The sequence below is a fragment of the Rosa rugosa genome, chromosome 4 (assembly GCF_958449725.1).
Source record: "Rosa rugosa chromosome 4, drRosRugo1.1, whole genome shotgun sequence".
In the NCBI taxonomy this organism is placed as follows: Eukaryota; Viridiplantae; Streptophyta; class Magnoliopsida; order Rosales; family Rosaceae; genus Rosa; species Rosa rugosa.
In genome coordinates, this window is record NC_084823.1 from 13,562,432 (window position 1) to 13,585,012 (window position 22,581).

At 38.0% G+C, this 22,581-nt stretch overlaps 2 protein-coding genes and 1 long non-coding RNA gene across 7 annotated transcripts; 2 read left to right on the forward strand and 1 right to left on the reverse strand.

Moving 5' to 3' along the window:
• Window positions 1-473: 473 nt before the first annotated feature.
• LOC133707479 (uncharacterized) lies at window positions 474-2,824 on the reverse strand. Its single transcript, XR_009845130.1, has 4 exons — window positions 2,495-2,824; window positions 2,327-2,405; window positions 1,165-1,206; window positions 474-1,055 (listed from the first exon to the last, which is right to left on the reverse strand). It is a non-coding gene; the product is annotated as an uncharacterized LOC133707479 (long non-coding RNA).
• Window positions 2,825-16,917: 14,093 nt separating this feature from the next.
• On the forward strand, window positions 16,918-20,873 carry LOC133706465 (valine--tRNA ligase, mitochondrial 1-like). 5 transcript variants are annotated; one of them, XM_062132005.1, is made up of 10 exons: window positions 16,918-17,069; window positions 17,250-17,330; window positions 17,403-17,521; window positions 17,777-18,166; window positions 18,327-18,632; window positions 18,731-18,898; window positions 19,246-19,445; window positions 19,875-19,943; window positions 20,012-20,276; window positions 20,673-20,873. In XM_062132005.1, exons 5-9 carry the CDS (start codon window positions 18,405-18,407, stop codon window positions 20,016-20,018), a joined length of 672 nt encoding a protein of 223 aa, XP_061987989.1. In that variant the 5' UTR covers window positions 16,918-17,069; window positions 17,250-17,330; window positions 17,403-17,521; window positions 17,777-18,166; window positions 18,327-18,404; the 3' UTR covers window positions 20,019-20,276; window positions 20,673-20,873. The 5 variants fall into 5 exon arrangements, with proteins under 5 accessions (XP_061987989.1, XP_061987986.1, XP_061987990.1 ...); XM_062132002.1 differs by having other exon boundaries at window positions 19,875-20,276; XM_062132006.1 differs by lacking the exon at window positions 19,875-19,943.
• LOC133744379 (G-type lectin S-receptor-like serine/threonine-protein kinase SD2-2) lies at window positions 17,770-18,261 on the forward strand. Its single transcript, XM_062172499.1, has one exon. It carries the CDS (start codon window positions 17,770-17,772, stop codon window positions 18,259-18,261), a length of 492 nt encoding a protein of 163 aa, XP_062028483.1.
• Window positions 20,874-22,581: the final 1,708 nt, after the last annotated feature.

Sequence of the window (22,581 nt, forward strand, 5' to 3'; positions counted from 1 at the left end):
CAGATGCCTTCCCAGTTCTCTCAATCTATTCGGATTGCGAAGTTCGTTGGATTTTTCTTGCCGGTAGTGTGGCTGCTGTAGTTGCTTCCTCCTTGTTGCTGGGCTGGTCTATTCGTGGCAAAGTAAATGGGCTCGCCTGGTTTGGGCTCATGAGTCTTCTTTCTTTAGCTTTGTTTGGGAAAAAATGGGCATGTTGTCCTCTTTTGCTTTTGTTTGTGTTTGGAAGGCCCAGTGGGTCTTTCATGTCGTAATTTTCTTCTTTAATATAAGTTCTTATCTATTGGCCAAATATATATATATATATATATATATATATATATATATATATAAAATGTATAAGAATTCAAATTAATCTTAATTGCACCAAAGCATTTGGAGATACAATCTAGACCTTACTAGCATACATGCCCGAGCGTTGCTACGGGTTTTGGAACGGACTGTTCAAGTTTTGAAAGATATAAAATTTAGTTCATATATATAATACAACTGCTGTTAAAACAGCTTCTCAAAAATATATCAATTCATGCTCCATATCAGGAGCTAACATTACCATTAATATAGATGTTCTGGTAATGTTCAAATATATATTACAAATGCTGTTAAAACAGCTTCTCCAAAATACAGTGATCTACTTATAGGCTAACCTAGTGACTATATCAAAAGTGACATCAGTTGCTGAGAGGTTGTTAGCCTAGTGATGATTAGCTGTGGAGGTTGTCAAAAAAGTTGCTGCCTCCATTTCTATTTACACAAAAAGTGACATGATATTTCAGTCCATTTTTTCCTTTTCCAAATGCAACATTTTACCTGAAAAATTAAAGCAGTGCAGGAGATTCTGGGGGATTATTACTGTACATCAAGTACAGTATTTTGTATAGCCAAAGAATAATGTAAACTATTGCAAAGGCAAGAAGGTGAATATGCAGCACAGAATTCAACCTGATCATGTCATTCATTAAATATATCAAGGGAAACATTTACCAACCAAAGTCTTGATGTGCTCCCTTCGGTCAGCAAGCCTTCCAGCTGCAATGGTGTTATTTTACTGGAAGTACCTGACAGAAATTGCAAAATTGAAATGCCAAAAACAGCTTTGAGTTTATTACATCATATATAGGAAGCCAAACTTTAGTTCATAAAAACGAAAAAGAGTATCTTGATTACCTAATCTTTTAAAGGCCAGCTGTTGTGTGAAAATATATATCCCTGCAGGGAAGAAACAGCAAAATGTTGCATTTGGAATCAAACATAAAACAATGCCAAAAAAAAAACACCCAAAAAAAAAATTAATCCAAAAACCTGAAAGCCAAAGTTCTCAAATTACCCAAAATAAAAACATCAAATGTGATCATACTCAAACAGACCACCCAAGAACACATAAAAAATAACCATACCAATCATGAATACAAAATAATTCGATATTTCTATGCCATGATTTAATACAGAACAAACTAAACAACAATTTCAATGTTTATAGAAATGAGAGACACATTAATAAAACGTGTGATCTTAAACATATCATTATCACAATATTCTGTTTGAAATCATCTGATTGATTAATTGTGAAGGGCAAAACCATGTAGTACCAGCATTCACTGAATCTATCTAAATTCTAAATAAATGACTACTGAGGTTCATGTACATCTTCCCATGATCTATAGACAGCACATACAGATATTCAATTATGTTTGATTGTGTTAAAGAGGCATAGATTTGTATCTAACCAGTGGGATTAGAGTTTGATTGATGTTTGTTCTTCATATAATAATTCACTAATACATAAAGGTACATATCTTGGTGTGATAAATGAGAAATCCAACGAAAACAAAGAACAACAGTAAAAAAATTAGAGGAACCTTTATATTGAAAACGGAACCAATGAGGCTTCCAAAATATTGAAAATGGTCATGACTCCCAACTTCATATTCTTTTGTTATCTGTCTATTTTATACTGTATTTGTAGTCAAAATATTCAAAATTCCTATCTGGCAGGGATAAAGTGGAACAATAATCAAGTGATTACTATACATGAAGGGGTTTTTCTTGACACCAATTTCAATTAGGAGCTACAACGAAAAGAAAGAACAACAGTCCAAAAATTAGAGGAAAAAGCAATACTGCCACCTCCCATTCCCGTCCATTTACATCCCTAGCAAATGCAAACAATCAGCAAAAAAAAAAAAAAAAAACCAATCCAACTTTTCAGTAGAGTAGTTGTCAATGCATGAAAACTGATTTTGAGAATCTGCAAATCGAAACCTTGTAATACAATTGAATTGAACAAATGGTGGAAAAAAAGAGAACAAAAAACCCAACAACTACATACCTCTACATGCGAAGAACCCAGCCAAAAACGAAGAGAAAGAGAGAGAGACAGAAGATCGCGACAATGAGCCCAACACCTCCTTGACCCAACAAAAACAAAACAAACACCAATTACAACAGGTAGAAAAGTGAAAGTAAACATTAATCGATTGAAGCAAATCATATGCACCTGAGTTTCCAACAAACCCGAAATCGCCAACAAAACAAAATCGCCAAAGAAAGTACTCTCCTGCTTTCCTCGATCTAATTCCAATCTTCGTCTTCCCTCTCGTTACTAACATGAACTCTTGCATCACCGAAAACCCAAATGAGTCACATGCAAGGAACAAACAAACCCTAAATGGAAAGAAAACAAACACGATCACAACATGCAGAACCTACTCTCTGCAACTCTCTCCCAAGAATGCAGAGCTGAGGCAAAAACGAAGAGAAAGAAAAAAGGTCGCGTCCACCGAAACAAACCATAAAAGGAAAACAAACACGATCACAACACACAACACCTATTCTCTGCAATTCTCTCGCTTCTGTCACCTCAGCGCCTTTTATACCGAGGCCAAACAGCAAACCGCAATTAAGCAAAGAATGGAGGGCAAAACTGTAATTTCACAATGTCAGCTCGGCTCGAGCCAGTACTGTTTATAAGCCGATGAACAGTTAACTGAGAATTAGAAGATTATAAATATTTAATTAAATTGAGACAATTCCACGAATGATGCATGTTGCTGTTTAACACAAAGTTTTTATATTTAAAGTAGACCAGCTTGCATTGTAATGCTGAATTGCTGATCCAAAGAAACCTGAACTTGGTTGTCACAATAAGAACATATATACCAGTTAAATGCTTACTAGGGATGAAACCCATCATTCATTGAGCCCAACACAAACTGTCTGCTTTTGTATATTTAGCAATTAATAGAATCATTATCATCATCATCATTATTTGATTTATTTTTATTTTTATAGCATTCAACAAACTCTCAACTTCTAGACTAATCATCAAACACTACTCAAACACAAACCCAACAGAGATTTGATGAGTTTCTTTTGGTCTAATCCTCTGAAACTTAGAGTAAGAAGATTATAGAGCATCAAGTCCTTTTATGTAAATCTCTCATCTTTCTAAATCCACAGTAGCACTAAAAGCACCATCATTTGCACTCTAATAAGTTTCAGCGCAACTTCTAACGATCTTCCGAATGTAAGTTTCTCCCTTTCTCTCCCCATTGATTTCGTACTTTGCAAGTGTTAGGAAATTAATCCCCTACCACACAAGTACTAGTAGTAGAGATGGAAAGAAGAAACAACCAAGTCAAGAAGACAACAAGATTTAACAAGGTTCGGCCAAAATATATACCTACGTCCTCAGAGAGCTTTCATCTTCACTATGAGAGAATTACACAAGTACAAGATTACATCGCTCAAGTTTATGCCCAACCCAAACCCATGTATCCGATAAATCGAATACCCCTTGTATACCCACTCCGATCCTAGAAAATCACTTTACCCCAAAAGCTATACACACCCTTGAACACAACAACCCCTACCTTCTACATCTTGAAGATCCTTAGGGTTACCTCCACACAAGCTTTTTATATTTATACCATTAATAGAAGCCTCTAGAGTCACTTCATCAATGCTCATTCATGAATCAACCACCCATCTCCCGCATTAACTACCTAGGAAGACTAAAAGGTCAATACATGAATTTAATCATGCATTTATTCCCAATGCATCAATTTGACCATGCATTTATACCAAATGCATGTACTTGACTATGCATCAATTTCCCATGCAATAAGTTGTCATCTTGAATGCACAAACCATTAATACGATGCTATGCCATGTAAAATATCTCCACCAATGAGGGATATGCACCAAACCTAACAGCAAGTGTGAGTTTTTCAATTACATTCGATTAACTCTGAGATTATAAATGTACTCTTACAGTAATCACTATTGAGGAGAAAACCACGACAAGTGATTTATTGGATGCACTGGATCCGCTCACAAAAATGTTCAAGATGTGGAACCTCCACGTCCTGCGTTCGAATGATGTATTAGTTTTAGTGTAATTTTTGAGTTATAAACATGGTTACGAAGGGGCTGAAATGCATTGTTGACCATCCCGACCTCCAGCAGATTAGTCATTAGGCTATGTTGCCTTTAAGATACTGAAAACAATCTGAAAGGAGGGTGTCAAAAGAAAAAATGAGGAGGATGTGTGGAGCCCTTGGCTGTGGAGGTTTTAACTAGACCAACTAACTGAGCCATTTTGCAGTGAGTGATTTTTTTTAAAATTTAGTTGTTCAATTAAATTAACTTTTCTCGTATTTATTTTAGGGTGGGGCTATTTTCACCCCACTAAATGCTTTGTTCACCCTACAAATAAATTTGGGGAAATTATTGGTCACACTCTGTACTTTGGGTGCGTCGACAGTTCAGTCCATAACATCCTAATTTTAACAAATAACTCCTCAGACAATCAAATCTCACACAATTGGGTCCAAAATGATTATTTTACCCCACACTTCCTTTTCTTTTCTTGTTTTTCTCCTCTCCTCTCTCTCTCTCGGTCTCTCTGTCTCTCTCTCTCCAATCTCCTCATCCTCTCCTCGTATGCATTGACCGACCCTGCAAAGACCAAACCCAAACACCGATCGAATTCGACTCTAGCCTAAAGCCCTCTCTCTCTCCCCCCTTGTCCGCACTGACCAAGAAACCATTTCTACACAACCATCCTTTTAATATCAATTCCGTCATGTAATACAAGAAACCAATTTCATTCCAAATATCAATACCAGATTTGTTCGACTGACCTAAACTTCTCCCATAATTCAATTACAACACTCAACTACCACAAACAAAATCAAATCAACTTGATAAATTGAACACACAATTTGGAAGACTCAATTTCAACGCATCAACCACAATCACCACAATTACTCAATCTCAGAGATTATCAACTTTAACAGAACTCCGAATTTACCTTCATTATGTCTGATTTGCAGACTGGAACTCAAACTCCTTCACAATAGCTTTATGGTGAAAACAAGACAATGGACTCTTTCTCTTTTCTCATCAGTTTCCAAACTTAAAGAAATCCGAAACTATCAGCTCAGCCCGGCCAACGATTTCAGCCCAACCAGCCACGCTTCTGAGTTCTAGGACCACAGTGACCGACGAAAAACTAGTTGAAGACACCTAGACGGTTGCCGGAAACCGGAATCATAGTGAATTACGACGTCACCCAAAACTCAAATTCATCAGAACCCATTCGAAATCGAAAACCATTTATACAAGTAGGTAGAGCGTGACGAGGGAAGAAAGATTCATACCCCATGGAGTTAAATCGGCAGCCGTAGTCGCCGGAATTTACAGAAGACTTAGCTGGAAAATTTCAAGCTTTGGATTGTCGATTCTCCTTCCTCGTTCGATGCATGGATGATCCAAGGCCACAGAGCTGTCGGCGACGGCGAGGCGAAGAGAATGATACCCGTGCTCCAGCCGGAGGCAGCCTGACGGTGGAGCGCCTGTCTGGTTAGGGCGTTGGTTCACATTGTGAGGGAGTGTGAGAGTGAGAGAGAAGCAGAAAACATAATTAAAATAGGGGGTTCTTCCCGTATACCCAGAAATCCCTTGTATTGTGCCCAATTGCCCAACACTTTAGTATTACACTATTTTCTTAGGAAAAGACTAATAGGGGTAGTCCTTTTCAGGATAATGCATTTTGTATCCTACGTCAACCTTTAGGTTTTTGGAATTGACTTTCCTCCTTAAAAACTTCGTTTTAAAACTTTTGAAAAAAAAACAAAACTAGTCTTCAACATGCCCAAGTTTTTCACCTAACGGCTCCCTGCCTAACAGTTACTTTAACAGGCGGAATCACTGCTGCTTTAACAGGCGGAATCACTGCTGCTTGTCTTGATCCTAAGTTTTAAAATTGGTTTTTTCTGGTAAATAGTAAAACTTAGAACTTTGGATTTCTACAAGATACTGGCATATAACAGATAAGTAAACATGCATATAACAGATAAGTAAAATTTTGATGAAGTGGGTGAACGATCTGAATTTATTTATTTAAATATAAATACATGCTAGTAATTCAGAGCCTCATTCTCAGGTAAACAGCTAAAGACTGTTTAGCTATCCATAAGAATGAGAACAGATACTTACTTGAAATGAAAGCACACTACTTCACACCAGACAAGAAGGGAAGCACACTGATTATGTTTTTCTCTCTGTTTTTTCGAATGCCTTACAAATGAAATTAAAGCTCCTTATATAGGGAGCGGAACTCAAACTAGAATTCAAAACAGAAAAATGTACAGCACAACTCTGTGATTTCCTGCTTTCCTGAGTGCTCCTGCTGGTGGAGGTCGGACGGGGAAAAGCAGATTCCTTTAGGTGAAATGTTTTTCACCTTCTTCTTTTTGAAAAGCAAAAGTAGCTTTTGGGAAGAGTCCAAAAGTACTTTCGGTGTTTTCTACACCTGCTGCTTCACATGTTCTCGTCTGTTTCTGAATTGTAGCTTAGGACAAACGAGTTGTTATCTGCCTGGGCCATTCGAAAAGTTGTTGCATTGTCTTCGACATCTGTATCAACATACATTTTGTAGTGGTTGTCAGTTTCAATCTTTTAAACCCACCGTAAGCATGCCAGTGTCGAGTCTATCTCTTTTATGGTGAGAGATAGGAAAAGGTCACTACTGACTACGTCGGGATGGTCGTAGGCAGTGATTATTGTTTTTTCTCCTGCTGCCAGGAACGTGTTCTTTGTGTCCTCAGAGATGATCTTTTTGATGTATTCTAATGACATGGCCTTCATCCACGGGATGCTTGAATTTGGCTGGCCATTGTAACCAACACAGGCGGGCTGAAGATATATTCTTTGAATAATTCTCACATAATGATATGGAGAAATGTACTCAACTTCACCATTGGTCTTCTGTATCCATTCTGGTGGAGTAGATCTGAACTTCAGTCGCAACAGACAGTCATTTTTCCTGATATTTTTGACTGTGTTGACAATGATAGGGGTAGTCCCTTGAGATCATCATTTGTTTTGCTCCAAATATTATGAACAAAACCATTTTCAACAAGCCAAAGCTTGTGTTCTTGAGGATGTTCACTCTGAACATTAACTAGGTATCTTCCAACATATGGTCCTGCAATAATGAAGAGAGTTGGAGGGATACGGTCCTCAGAATTATGACTTCCTATCAGACAATGGAATTCATGCCAGTCTGATTCTTTTAGTGTTATAATAGGGATCCTAGCACTTTCTGGATCTTCAAGGAAGTGGATTTTTTCTTTCTTAATAGCACTCTGCTGTGTATGAGTTTCTTCAAACTGTGGTCTAGCATTTTCAAAGAGTTCTTTAGCTAATGCAAAGAGCGCTGGGAACATCAGACCACTGCTTCTTTCCTTGAAAAGCAAATAGGAGATTATCCAGAATTGGTTTCTGGTGGTAAGCTAGTCTCTTGCCAGTTCTGAACACAAGAGTATCAAACGTTTGAAGTTCATAATTAAAAACATTTATTACTCCAGTTGGAGTAGGTTTGATTTTTGGCAAAGCAACAGCCGTCAACGGTCTTGAGGAGCCTTTACCGTCTGCCGTTTGAGACGAGCTAGCCAATCATTTACCCTGGGATTGATCAGTTGAAGCTAGTCCTTTGGGGCCTAGCAGGAACCTTTTGAGGATTTTTTCTTTGGGATCCTCCTGAGTTTCATGTTCTTTCCCAGTTGTTCTTCTACTTCTGGGATTGTGACATTCGTCGTCATCTTTTTGGCTAAACATTGCAAGTTCCCTGGTTCAGGAGTCTAGAAGATAGTTTTTGTTTCCTGCAATTAATTCAACAACATAATCATATTGGTTAAGAAACAATTGCCAGTTGGCTAATCTTCCTCTATCAGCAGCTTTATCAAGTTTAAAATTTTTGAAATTCTTTACTCTAGCACAATCGGTGCAGACAGTAAAGGGTTTTCCAAGAAAAGCTGGGGAGTTTAAAATCGTTTTCTTGACAGCCAAAATTTCTTTTTCCCCTGTGGGATAATTTAGTTCTGCAGGGCTGAACTTGCCACTACAAAATTTACAGATCTTTTCAATGTTAGTTCCAGGCGCTTTCGCCAGAACCACACCAGACCAATAATTATCACTCGCATCTATTTGGAGGATAATTTCATCATTCTCTTCTGGTTGTTGAAGAGGAGGGAGGTTTTTGCAGAGATTTTTTATCTGCTTCACAATTTTTTCATCATCTTCCGTGAAGTTCCATTTTCTTTTGGAACTTGTCTTAGGAGATAACATTGCTGTTAACCCTGAGATTTTTGGGATGAAATCTCTCCCATAATTTATGACACCAAGGAATCTCTCTAGACTCTTAGCATCAGGAATTCTATCTGGGAATTTCCAGATCTTTTCAAGGATATGAGGTTGGAGTTTTATCACTCCATTCTTGATATTTATTCCTAGGAAATCAACTTCATCGAGGATAAAGAAGATTTTATTCTCTCCTAGGATAATTCCATGATGAACTATCAGCTTTACAACCTCGTGGAGGTGTTTCATGTGTTCTTCTCTGTTTTTGGAGAAGACCAGGATGTCATCTATGTAGACGACGCAGAACTCCGCGACATGTTTGAAGATGTTGTCCATCTTTCTCTGGAAGATTGAGGGAGCTTGCTTTAGACCAAAAGGCATTACTAACCATTCATAATGACCTTGTGGTGTTCCAAATGCAGTGAGAGGTACACTCTTAGGATGCATCTTGACTTGCCAAAAACCCGACTTTGCATCGAATTTTGAAAAGACTTTAGCTCCTTTGAGCTGGTTGATCAATACTCTTACTTGAGCAATTTGATAACCGTCTTTGACAGTCTGCTTGTTGACATCTCTGTAGTCAATCACCATTCTAGCTTTTCCTCTTAGATTTTCTGCATGATTTCTCACGTAGAATGCTGGAGAATGATGAGGGCTAGTGGAAGGCTGAATTAATCTCTTGTTCAGGAGATCTTCAATATCTTTTCTCAATTCTTTTTTATCTTCCTCTTTGTATTGAGGAATGGCTTTGACATGACAGATAGCATTCATGTCATGCAATCTCAATTCACAGACCACTGGGTCTTTTTCCCAAAACTTCTGAGGATCTACATCGATATTCTGTTCGAGTAGTTTCTTGATTTTTTCAAGAGTGGAAATTTTCTGAGACTCAAGCTTATTCTAAAAGTGCTTGAGGTTATGCTCATGAATGAAACTAGCTTCTTTTTCTTCATTAGTTTCTTCTTCTTCTTCTTCTTCTTCAGAAGATTCTTCAACAAGTAATTCTTCTTGTTGTTTGATTTGGAGTATGGGTTCAAATTTGGGTTTGTAGGGGGTAAGATCACCACTATTCTGTTGCGATCTCTGATATTGGGTAGTAAAGTTTGGTCCTACTACACTTTTGGCTTGAGTAAGCCTATCTGCCCAGAACACCCGTTCTCCTTTTCTGAAGCCTATCGCTTCTTCATCCTGAATAAATCTTTGTTGGAGAATAAAATCATTTCCCAACAAGAAATCTGAGCCTTGGCCTTCAGATTGCCAGACATTGTGGATGATAATTGTTCCTCCACCAATGGTGATGTGAACATTTTTTGCTACTTTATTCATGGTGAGGTGACTTCCGTCAAATGTAACACCAGTAGCTGTTCTTTTCTTATCTTCTTTCCAGAGTTCTTCTGGAATTGCAAATCTTTTTGCAACAGTAAATCCCGATCCATTATCTACAAAGGCATGTAGATGATATTTTTTGTGATAAGGGAATTTTAGTCCAATCTCTATGTAGTTGCTGTATCTACTAGTAGAGACGACCTTCGATTGTTGAAGCTCATTTTCCTGAGCTTGTTCCTTTGGAATGAATGGTTTACATTCTTCTGGAACAATTTCTGGTGGTTCAACCAGTTCAATAGTTTCATCGATTTTTTCTTCATTGATGATTTCTTCCTTTATTTTTGAGGAAGATGGTTCCATGATTTCTTGGAACAAGGCTTCTACCTTTTTCTCTTTTTGTTTAGAGAAATATTCTTCATATTCTTGTTCTACCAATTGGCTGACAAGGCCATTCTTGGTTTTTCTTCTTGCTTCAGCTATGAAGCATTCTTTGTGATAAGTCTTTTTTGACTCTTCACAAAACATAGGGAGACCATCCTTTTCGTGACATAAGTAGTAGTCACAAACGAATGTACCAGGGTTCACCTGATAAGAAGACATTAATGATTCTGTCTTACTTTCTTCCCAGTTTTTGATTTTCAGAACATTCATCTGTCTTGATTCGAAGTACTCTACTTCAAAATCTTATTCAGATTCAGATGATTCTTCTTCTTCAGACCAGGCAGAGTAAACTGACATGTCGTCTTCTTCATCATCAGAATAGGCTATTTCGTAGCCTTTCATGTTTGCTGTTTCTACTATATGCTCATATTCTTCAAAGAGAGCTTTAGTAGATCTTTTACCATTTTCCGGGCATTCATTGGCATAGTGCCCTTCAGCTTTACATAACCAACATCTGCAAGCTTTCTTGCTTGGTTGTTTATGCTGATGAGTATTCTTCTTTTTCTTGAAGAATTTCTTTTTGGGATCTTCATCCTGTTGTTTCTTGTAATTGGAACTTTTCTTGAATTTCCAATCTTTTTTCTTATTACTCTTTTTGAAATTTTTAGAGTAATATTTTTCTTTCTTCTTTCTGTGGAACTTGGAGTCATGACATCCCCAGTTGGTTGGCATAACCAGTATTCCATAACAGAAATTTTCAACTCCTTTGAGTTGTTTCTTAGCCATTTTTGCTCTAAGATTGGTTTTGCATTGTTCTTTCAGTAATTGCCGGATTCTGTCGGCAATTCCTCCAACTGAAAATCTTTCAATTGGTTTTTCAGCTATGCTTTCTCTCACAACTGTTCTCCATGGTTCAGGGAGTTTCCTGTGCAACAGGTTGACTAGATTAGTATTCTCTAGTTCACCAATCGTACAGTAATATTCTTGAAATTCATTCAAGTATTCTTCAAAATATCTCATGTCGCAAATCTTTAGCGCATAGATATTTGATTTGGCCGTTTCTTTAGCCTTTTCACTCAGATTTGAGAGATCTCCACAGAACTGATCGTACAGGGGTACTGCAAAATCATACGGAGATTTCGAAGTCTTGATTTCTTCCAGCCATTCTTTTCCTCTGGTTGTCTTCTTAAAAGAGAAGTAATACTTCTTGGCTACTCCAGTGAGAGTAGTTTCAAAGTACATCTGAAGATCAGGAGCTTCAAATTTTCCAAGGGTAAGAGCAGAGGCCATCATCAGGCTGTCTACCCATTGGCCAAGAGTTTTTCTCTTGTCTAGAGCTTTGTCTAGATCTAGCCAGATACCATAATTGGAAATTGGTACTCTGGGTATCTTATCCTCTGGGACAAATCTTTGAGAATTTCTTTCTCCATTTCTACCCGTAGGGGCTTTCTGTATGGGAAGTTTCAGCTTTCCCTTTTCTCTAATGATGAAAGTTTTGGAGCTTTCTCCTTCTTCCATTTCAATATCCTAATAGGGAAGGAGTTTTCTTTCCTTTCCTGGATTGAAAATTTTCATTTCTTCGATTAGTTTTTCTAATCTTTCAGGATCTTCGCAGAATTCTGCTTCTTCATAGAGATCATAGAGCTTTTGTGCTCTAAGCATATTAACTGGTCTGTTTAGATCAGCTTCTAATTCTTCTTCAGTGATGGACTCTGATGGTTCTTCAGAGTTTTTTATACCACTAACACTAGCTTCTCTAGTGCTGTAGCTTCTTATGAGAAGATTTTTGTTTATCCTGATGTTCTCAGGACAGACATCACTTTTTCTGTGAGCCCCCGAAAATTTTGTTTAATTTTTAAGGGTAATTTTTCACCAATAAGATTTTCGCAAGGTGATTTAAGTGAAGAAATCGATTTCGAAAATTGTTTTGGGTGTTGAGACCACCTATTGGGCCTTATGATTTAAGTTTGGACCGAGATTCTTTCATTTGGGCCTAGAAGGTTACAGAAGTTTAGTGAGGCAACCGTTTGTTGAAGTTTCGAAGATGATACATTGAGTTGTGACAAAGTTTTGGATTTTGGGTTTTTACGAGATCGAGTTTTGGGCCTAAGATGAAGTCGAGAAGTGACTTAGGAAGTTTCCGATGAAAAACGAACAAAAGAAAAGTTACGAACCTAAATCCCGGAAGTAATTAGCTACAAGAATTGTGAAACTTGTCGGAAGGGCAAATTCGTCATTCCACATTCATGAGTATAAATAGGAAATTGGAAACCCTAAAAACCTAAACTCTCTCATTTCTCCTTTGCAGCCGCGTCCTCTCTCTCTATCTCTCCCCGACCTCTCGCTCCCTCTCTCTTCTTCATCCCTCTGCCATCACCGGAGACTCCATCTCCGGCCACCATCTCACCACACCACCACCACCAATCGACGCACCACCTGAATCCGACCCAAACCAAAGAGAGATCGAAGCCATGCATCGACCCCGACCTCTCTCTTCCGCTCTCCTTCTCTCTGCCATCGCCGGAAGCACACTTTCCGGCCACCACCTCTCGTCACTGCTACCACCAGTCTAACCACAATCCAAATCCGACCAAAACCCAAGAGAAATTACAACCATGCATCAGCCTCAACCTCCACACCCGATTTCCAAACCTGTGCAATCACTGTTCTTCATCCTTCTTTGATTTTCGGCCACCTCTTCAGTACACCGTCGCCACCAGTGAGCTCAGAGAGCACCGAACATCAAGCTCTCAAGGCCCCGTTGCCAGCCGACGTCGAACGAGGCCGAACACACAACGTCGGAGCCCGAGGCTCTGCATGCCTTCGTTCTCCCATCTCCGGCACGAATCAAGCCAAACCACCACTGTGAATGGAGTCAGCGTGTTCTTGTTCACCAAAACCCAATCGTCCCGACCTTCGACTCCTACCAGAGCCACCTCGTGCGCCGCACACGCCACTGCAGGCGCGTGAGAAATTTCTAGCTCCGCCGCTCACGGCTGTTGGAGCTTAAGAGAGCCTCTATTAGGTAATCTTCACGTTTCCCCTTTGATTGGAGCTTCTGCTTTGACGTGAAACAAAATCCCTAACTCTGTCATTTAATTGGGATTGTGTGAGGTGTTGTGGGATCTGCGTTTTTGAAGCTTTGGGGAAGAGAGGAGCTACTGGGACAGTTTCGATTTAAATCGATCAAGGTGAGGATCATAGACTCTATTGAATATGAAACTGAATGAGGGTTGTCTGTTAACTTGTGTTTTGCTTGCTAGGAATGTGGATGGTTAACAGTGGTGAAATGAAGATATGTTGAATTAGCTTCTAACCCGGAAAAGAAGAAATGGTAAGGGCCTGGTTTGGTGATCTTGCAATTGTTGTGGTTGAGTTGGGTGATTAGAGCATGTTGTTGAATGGGTTGGAAAATGGATTGAATGAAGTTAATTTAAGATGACATTTTTAGTCAAATGCTTAAACAGTTTGGTAGTTGAGATTGAAACTGGTTGAATGTGACGTAGTTGGTTTTGTCAATTAAGAAGGTGTATCTGATATCAATTTTGGAAATGTCTTTTGCCGAAGAGTTTATTTTGGTGGTAATTGAGAATTAAAACTCGATGTGTTGAACGAGGTCAAAGGGATTAAGTAACCACAATTGTTTGAGAAATTGATTATGAAAATGGTGGATTTTTATTTGATTGAGCTAAATTAGGATATTGGATTAAAGTTATGAAACTGTTACAATTAGAGGTGCTTTCTTAGTTTACCATATCCCGGAATGAACGTAGTAAACCAAATCATACGGGAATGGTAAATGAATGCTAAAACAAAGGAAAAACAATTGAGTTGAACCGAACTATATTTAAGGGACATTTGTGTTAAGTTTAATCACCATATCTCAAATGTTTCAAATGCCATTTCATTTGGACTATTTGGGAATGGTAAGGGTGTTTGTTGCTTAAGAAAGGAATACTAGACAATGACATCAACTATTTAACTCGAACTATATTATCGAAAGAAGTATGATCACCATATCCCGAATGAGTTTACCATTCTAAGTGAATTGTTCGGGAATGGTTTCTAATAATTATCGATCATGGGTTATTTGGTGAATTTTAAAGTGAGTTATGAATCAATTACTTATAGGTATGATTTTTGTTAAAGGACTCGAGCGTGTGCACATGGATTTAGACAAATGATCGAAAGTCGGGAACGAACCCGAATGTGGACGAGCACTCCATATCCAGGTAGGGTGAGCTGTCCCTTCCTTGTTAGAGGCTTTTTAGTATATGTGGAATGCTATACTAAGATAGTATGTTGCCTGTAAGAACGTTTTTGGTTGTTCATTAGTCGATGCCTCGTGATATATGTGTTTTCAGAACTGATAATTGCTAATTGCGAAAACCGAGGCTAGACTTGCATGTTGAGATATTGTACCCTTGTGTGTTTGTACTTGTGACCTGAAAGTGAATGGGACCTAGACGCGTAGATTCCTAGGGATCCCACGGTGTCGATAACCGTGAACCTCTGGAGGGGGCCGTGCTCCTATGTTTGTCGAGAAAGAGTGAGTATAGACAGTGAACCAGTCATAGGAGACTCAGGGCCAGGAAATGGACACTTTCGCTTCTTGTAGTCGGAAGTACTACAGAGTAGTTGGCTGGTTCTCAAATTCAGGACGAACCAGGTCGGTTACCGATTTGTTTTATTTTAGCCGGCAGGTAAGTATCTCGGAGCTCCAAGTGTGTGAAGCATACTGCATATGTTTTATGAAAGAAAACAAATGTTTGTGGTTGCCACTTTTCTTAAAGCATTTTTCAATAAACGTGCACAATATTATGTAGTAAATATTTTCAAGTATATTATTTTTCAAACCTAGCATGGTTGGGTCGGCCCCTATTGGGCATGCGAGGATGAAAGCTCACCCCTACTATAGTGTGCAGGTTTCGAGCATGTGGTCGGGAAGCGTACAGGGGAGGCACATGGCCCGGCTTGGCGCATTTCTCTGTAGTTTTATCAAAAGGAAGGTTTTGGTCCCTTATTGGATTTTGAAGTAACTTAGTTATTTATTTTCTTACTAATTTATTTGTTTTCTATTCGCTCATCTACAAAATTTCGAGAGACCCGTAACCCTGGGGCGCGTCTCTCATACTTGTTTTTACTTCGTGATTCGTTATTTTCCAAATTGGGCTCCTATTGTAGGCCAAAATCCTTTAGCCCACTTTAAATTCCGCCTTTAAAAATATGTTGTTCGGTTGCTAGAGTGATTTGTCCAAGAAAGTGTTTTGTAAACCAACAACCTAAACTCAAAAGGCCTTGCGGTTTCGGGTTGATGAGCTATCGATATGCCATTCGTGACATGTCGATTTCTCATTGGCTCGGAGTTGCGGCGCTGTGGGACCCCCCTCTCGGGGCACCACATTTTCTGTGATTGTCAAAATTTAGACTGATTTCTCCTGTCTTTCTACTTTCATAAATTTTTGCTTTTGCACTTTCTGCTGGTAGCTTCGGACCATATAATTTCCATTCAATAGGAAAAGTTACTTCATTCCAAGTAACCTTGTGAATTTGTTGTGAATGGTTCTTCTGACTGGTGAGGAATCCAGTAGTAAGACCAGGGATGTTTGATATCCTTGTCTTTGGCTCTATTGTGGTACTCATCAGTTTATAGCGGCTGCAATATTTGAATTAAAAGGTAATCTCGATATGTAGGTTCTTATGTTTTTTAGATTTTGGCTTCTACGTTTTATGGCTTGAATGGGTGCGATAACTTTGAGAAAGTTCAAAGCCTATTGAAAACCTTTGTGTGCAATGGATGTTGCAGACAGATAAACGTAAGATTTAGAAAGTGTTATGGTATTATGGTCACTGCTTTCTGTATTATGGTATTTCTGCTCACTTTCATTTGGTAAGGTGGGTCTTCCTGTCTACTTTGGCTTGGTTTGTAATTTATGTTTGTTCTTATGTTGCTTTTGCAGAAAATGTTTGAGTATCGTAGCGGAAAGCATTGTTAACTTTTAGGTATGGCTGTTGCAATTTTGTTGTTTTATATGAGTTTCTTTGTGAAATTGGCAATAGAATTTTTAAGTCTACAATCTTTATCAAGGAGATTGTATTCGAGCATGGATTTTTGGTTGGGTTCAATCTTCTATTTTAGGGTTTTTTTTTCTGGAAATTGATTTGGGGTTTCCTAAAATTCCATTTAGTTGTTAGGTGTCTTTCTTTGATTTGGGTTGGGGGATATTGAAATAGATTAAGGTGTTCGGGTTTTGTCTTGGTAGTGAAATTTGTTGTTTTTGAATTTATGGATTTGGTGCTGTGGTTTATGAATTCAGGGATTCAAATTTGTGTTGTTGCTTGTTATAGCATTGCTGAATTGGATGGAAGAAAGAATGCATCCCATTAATCAGGTAAATGCTCAGATCCTTGTATGCAAATCAATTTTTCTTGCTTCGTTTCATCTGTGTTTTGTAACACCTTAAAGTAAGGCTTCATTAGTTATTCATCATTGACTTATGTATCAAATCACAGCAATAACTAGACCAATTACAATTCTTGCATGCCGATCAGATGTTGGATGTATGTCTATCTTCATTATATTCTAAGGTGCTTCTGATGCTTGCCTTCAAGAAATTCTTTTGAGCTCCAGAAAGTTGGACGGTTTGCCTCGTGGCATAATACAAGCTAGGTCAGATTTAGAGCTGAGGCCTTTATGGCTGACTAGTTCAAAGTTAACGGTAATACTCTAATTATCTTGTTTTATGTTTTTCTTGCATGTCTGCTTACTCTCTTTAATTGAACACCGGTAGATGATTGCTAGATTGGTAGGATTTAATGGATAAACATAAATTTCTTTATTGTAATTATTGTGCTGATGATGACACTTCTCTGATTTTGGGGTGGTTATAATGATTCAGGTTGATTATAGCAATCACAATTTACTGGCTATTGCAGCTGGTATTAAGCAGAAACATAGTGTTGATGATATTGTGCAAAAGGTAATAGATTTTTCTACACAGTGTTTAAAATGCTATCAAGAGACATGCTTGACCTAAATTTATCAATTTCAGTTTCTTCCAGAAAACTGTACGATTATACTATTCCATTATGATGGGAATGTTAAAGGGTGGTGGGATCTTGAGTGGAGTAACCAGGCCATACACATAGTTGCCCACAACCAAACAAAGTGGTATGTTAGCAGTTGCATCATGATTCTGTGAAATTCTCTGGCATTAAGCAACTATTCTTTTTATTCTTTATATATATATATATATATATATATATATATATATATATATATATATATATATATATATATATATATTAGTTTTATCCGAAGTTTAGCAGCAGTCTGAATATTTCAAGTGTGAATCATCTTGCTGAAATGTGGTAATGTATCTAAAAATAATGCAATTTGTCTCCTCTTCTCATATAACAATGACAGGGTGGAGGGGAACTCTTGGTTATGCTGCACCAGAAGTTTGCCTGCGGTGTCCTATAACCCACAAGTGTGATGTGTACAGCTTTGGAATGCTATTATTTGAGATCATAGGTAGAAGAAGGAACCTAGACCTGAATCTGCCGGAGAGTCAAGACTGGTTTCCGATGTGGGGATGGAAGAAGTTTGAAGCTGGTGAACTAGAAGAACTAATGGTAGTATGTGGTATAGATGAAAAAGATAAAGAGGCAGCAGAGAGAATGGTAAAAGTAGCTATATGGTGTGTTCAGTATAGCTCCGAGTTGAGGCCTTTGACGAGTGTAGTGGTGAAAATGCAGGAAGGAGCACTTGAAATTCCTAAGCCTTCAATTAACCCATTTGAGTACTTGATGCCAGGTACTCCAATCATGGCTGCATTTCCCGCATATAGCACTAGTGCATTCGACACTGATTCCTCTCAAAAGATAACTGGACATAGCTTCTACTTTTAGTGGCATATTGTACCTAATACAGATCTACAAATCCTCAGCATTATTTAATTTCTTGGCATATGCAGGTGGATCCTCCAATTGAAATAAAAGAAAGAACACTACTAGAAGTTCCTGGATATGAGAACCCTGTTGAATTTGGTGTTATGACTTTATTTGCATATCCTGTGGAAGAAGATTTAGGTGAGATAGTTGTTGCAACTACCCGAATAGAGACGATGCTCGGTGATACTGCTATCGCAGTGCATCCTGATGATGAAAGATATAAGCATCTTCACGGTAAACATGCAATCCATCCATTTAATGGAAGAAGGATTCCTATAATAAGTGATGAAATTCTTGTTGATCCAGAGTTTGGGACTGGTGCTGTCAAGGTAAATTTATACATAATGATCTATTTTTCTGTTAAAATTTCTTTCCAGGTTTGTGTCTCAATTATGTAATGATTTTGTATCTTCTTTGGATCCTGCAGATTACCCCGGCCCATGATCCTAATGACTTTATGGTTGGGAAGCGCCATAATCTTGAGTTTATCAACATCTTTACTGATGATGGAAAAATAAACCAGTATGGGGGAGCATTTGAAGGGATGCCACGCTTCAGAGCCCGAGAGGCTGTGACTGATGCATTAAAGAAGAAGGTATCTATTCTACAATACTACATATGCATACTAAATCATGGTATTTATGTGGCTGATAAACACTTGCCCAAGAGATTAATACATTTGATATTGGCGGTGATGTACATTGAACTAACTGCCAGAGCTATCTAAGAAGCACCTCTGAAACTATCACTACTGATACACTCCTCCGACACCTCTTTCATATTCTTATTAACTTGAGACCCTGCATGCCCTTCATTCCAGAGCCAGACACGTAACAGAAGTTTAAGATCATCTACTTGTCATTGTTTCACTTATAAACGTCATCAGTTGCATATGCAATAACACCGTCTCTGTTTCATCAACATTGTTTTCTTTGCATTTAGGGCCTCTTCAAAGAAACTAAGACCAATGAGATGTGTCTTAGAATTTGCTCTAGAAGTAAAGATGTTGTGGAGCCTATGATAAAGCCCCAGCGGTACATTAAATGCAGCGATATGGGAAATGAAGCTCTCAATGCTGTCGCTGATGATGAAAATAGGAAGCTGGAGATTATCCCAAGACAGTATACTGCTGAATGGAAGAGGTGCTCATTTTTTCCTTATTGTGCTGTATGAAATTTCTAGTTTATATGCATTGCCAAGAACGTAAAGGATTTGAACCAGTTTACAGTGACTTTAGTTGTAATCCTAGTATCTAGAGGTCTCTACAATCTTTATCTGTTTTCCTTGTTAAACCACCTATTCAGCAACTGTCAATTAGCTTCTATCTTCGGCTTTTCTTGTGACTAGTGCATTAGTGCATCAAGTTTTACCATGAGAAAGGAGGAATTGCAGAGGTATTTAGGGTTTTTTTCGTGCACCTTGTGTGTCCAATTTTTATATTGCATTAAGTTTGTTCTTGTTCTAACTTCAGTTGTTATTCTTTATTTGAGTGCCTTTTTTGTTTTAGGGGATATTTACTCAAAAAATGGAAATGTGAACATGTTTACTTGTTTTGCTCTCTGTAATCACAGATGGCTTCGTAACATTAGTGATTGGTGTGTCTCGAGGCAACTTTGGTGGAGTCACCGTGTTCTGGCACGGTATGTTGTTTTTTAGGGTGATAACAACGAAGAATTTGGAAAAAAATTTGAGCGATGGGTGGTTGCAGGAAGTGAGGAAGAGGCTCAAGCATTGGCTGATCAAAAATATGAGGGAAAGAAGTTTCGATTAGAACAGGACTCAGATGTGCTTGACAAGTGGTTTTCGTCTGGTCTTTTCCCATTGTCGGTATTGGGCTGGCCGGATGATCCAGAAGATTAAGAACTTTTTATCTAAATTCAGTTGTTGAAACTGGGCACGACATTCTCTTTTTCTGGGTTGCTCATATGGTGATGCTTGGAAATATATTGGGCGGTAATGTTCCCTTTACTAAGGTGAGCAAGTTTTTTACATATTTTTTTTATTTTCTGTCTTTTGTTGTAGATGCCGCGAAGTCAAATGCTCCTTCAGGTGTTAGACATTTTGTTTGTAACTATGTGATAGTTTCTCAACTATAAAACTTCTTAACTGCTATTTATATTTCTTTTTCTCTATAAAAGCTAGCTATAAGAAGAAGAGAGGTTATGGAGATAGGCAAGTGGGTCTCTATATATTAAGTTGATAGATCGGCTTGTAAGCTTTGATTTATACACAATCCTAAGTATATGCGCATTTTCTGATATGTGTATCATTATTAAAAGTTTTGATTTTGATTATTGAAGTGGTTGTCGACTTTGGTTGTTCTTCTTCAGGTATGCTGATATAACTAAATGGTTCTTTCTATTTTGCAGATGATTGCCCCTCAACCACAGAAGTAGTCCCACACTAGCCCCCTTATTCAAAGACTTTTTCACCGTGAATTTTGTTTTTTGGCAAAGCATGTGAAGATGTTTGGGGATTCATTTGAATGTACTAACTGCAGTTAGAACAAAGTTTTCTTTTTAGCCCTAATTCAACTTTCTTTTGCTGAGTTCATTTTTTGGATGTATGTATAGCTGCAGTAATTGATTAATCAAATATTGGTATTTTTATGAATGGATTCCATATTTGATGAATGCATTGGGTAGTTTCCAGATTTACATAGTTGTGGCACAATGAGAATACAAATATGTCATCTGAATTAGAAAGCAACAACAAAATGAAATCCAAATATGTTGTTCAACATATCTAAGAACAACAGAAACAAGGAAAAATATGTTGTTACTTGTGCATTCAAACAACAAAAAATTGTCATCTGAAATAAAAAGCAACAACAAAATAAAATCCAAATATGTTGTTGGACATATCTAAGAACAACAGAAACAAGAAAAAATATATTGTTACTTGTGCATTCAAACAACAGAAAATTGTCATCTAAAATAAAAAACAACAACAAAGTGAAATCCAAATATGTTGTTGGACATATCTAAGAACAACAGAAACAAGAAAAAATATGTTGTTACATGTGCACTCAAACAACATGTAAATGTTATTGTAGGCTACTAACGACGATAGATAAATGTAATCTAAACTGAATACTAATGACAGTTAACTGTTATTGGAATGTGAATAAAACAACACTAAAATGTTATTATATGTCCATTCAGATAACAGATAAGATTTCATATCTTCTACTTTGGAGCATTCAAACCACATTTTTCTGTCTTTGGAATAAGCATTAGATCATAGAAATTACAAGGAACTGTTATTTGTTTTCAGATCACATCACATCACCCTTTTTCCCTGTACTTATTTTTACTTTTCATTCATTAAAATCCAATTCATTCATTCATTCATTACCCAATTCATCAAACTCATTTTCTTAATTTGCTTCCAGACAAAACCAGAAAACAAAATTCAATACCTTTAATCCCAAGCACATCTTTGATAAAAAAAATCCCAAGCACATCTCCTTTGCTTCAGATCCAAACCAAAGACTCCACAACCCATGAAAAAAAAAAATGTCGAACATCATATCCAAATCTCCCCTTCCTTTGTTGAATTGAAAACCATTCTAGATTGGGCAAGCAGTTTCAATGTTCTACACCCAGCTAAAGAACGTTTGGGCTGAGATTGATCAGTGGCGGCCAAACATATTGAAGAATGTTGAGGATATCACCTGGTACGTCAAGGAGAAGGAGTTAGAGTGCGTGCACCAGTTTCTGAGTGGATTAGATGCTAGACATGACAGTGCCAAGGGAGAGTTGCTACGTCGGCAAGAGCCTCCTTCCCTTATTGAGGCTTTTACCTACATCCGTTAGGATGAGTCTTAGTAGGATAGTATAAAAGGAGTCTTTTCTGAAATCTCTAGCCTGACAGTCTAAGCTAAGCCCTCACGGGCTCAAGGTCCACCTCCTAGATTCGTAGTAGCACATTCAGGACTTCGTCCCATGACTTGGTCTCCTTCATCAAGAGCCAATTCTGGGTTGGTATGTCAGCATTGCAAACTAACTGGACATACCAAGGAGACTTGCTATAAGTTGGTTGGGTATCTAGCTGGATATTTCAACAAGCCTAAGCCAACAGGACCTCAAGGGAAAGGAAAGGCAGCTGTCCATCTAGTTCAGAATTCTGAGTACCTAGGTATTGCTGGGCAAGATCATACCACGGACAGAGTTGACAATCCTTCAGTATCAATGGTTGGTAGAGGTACTAGTAAGATTGGTATGGCTTTAAAAGTTTCAAACTTTGTAGGTTCAGATACTTGGATTATTGATTCTG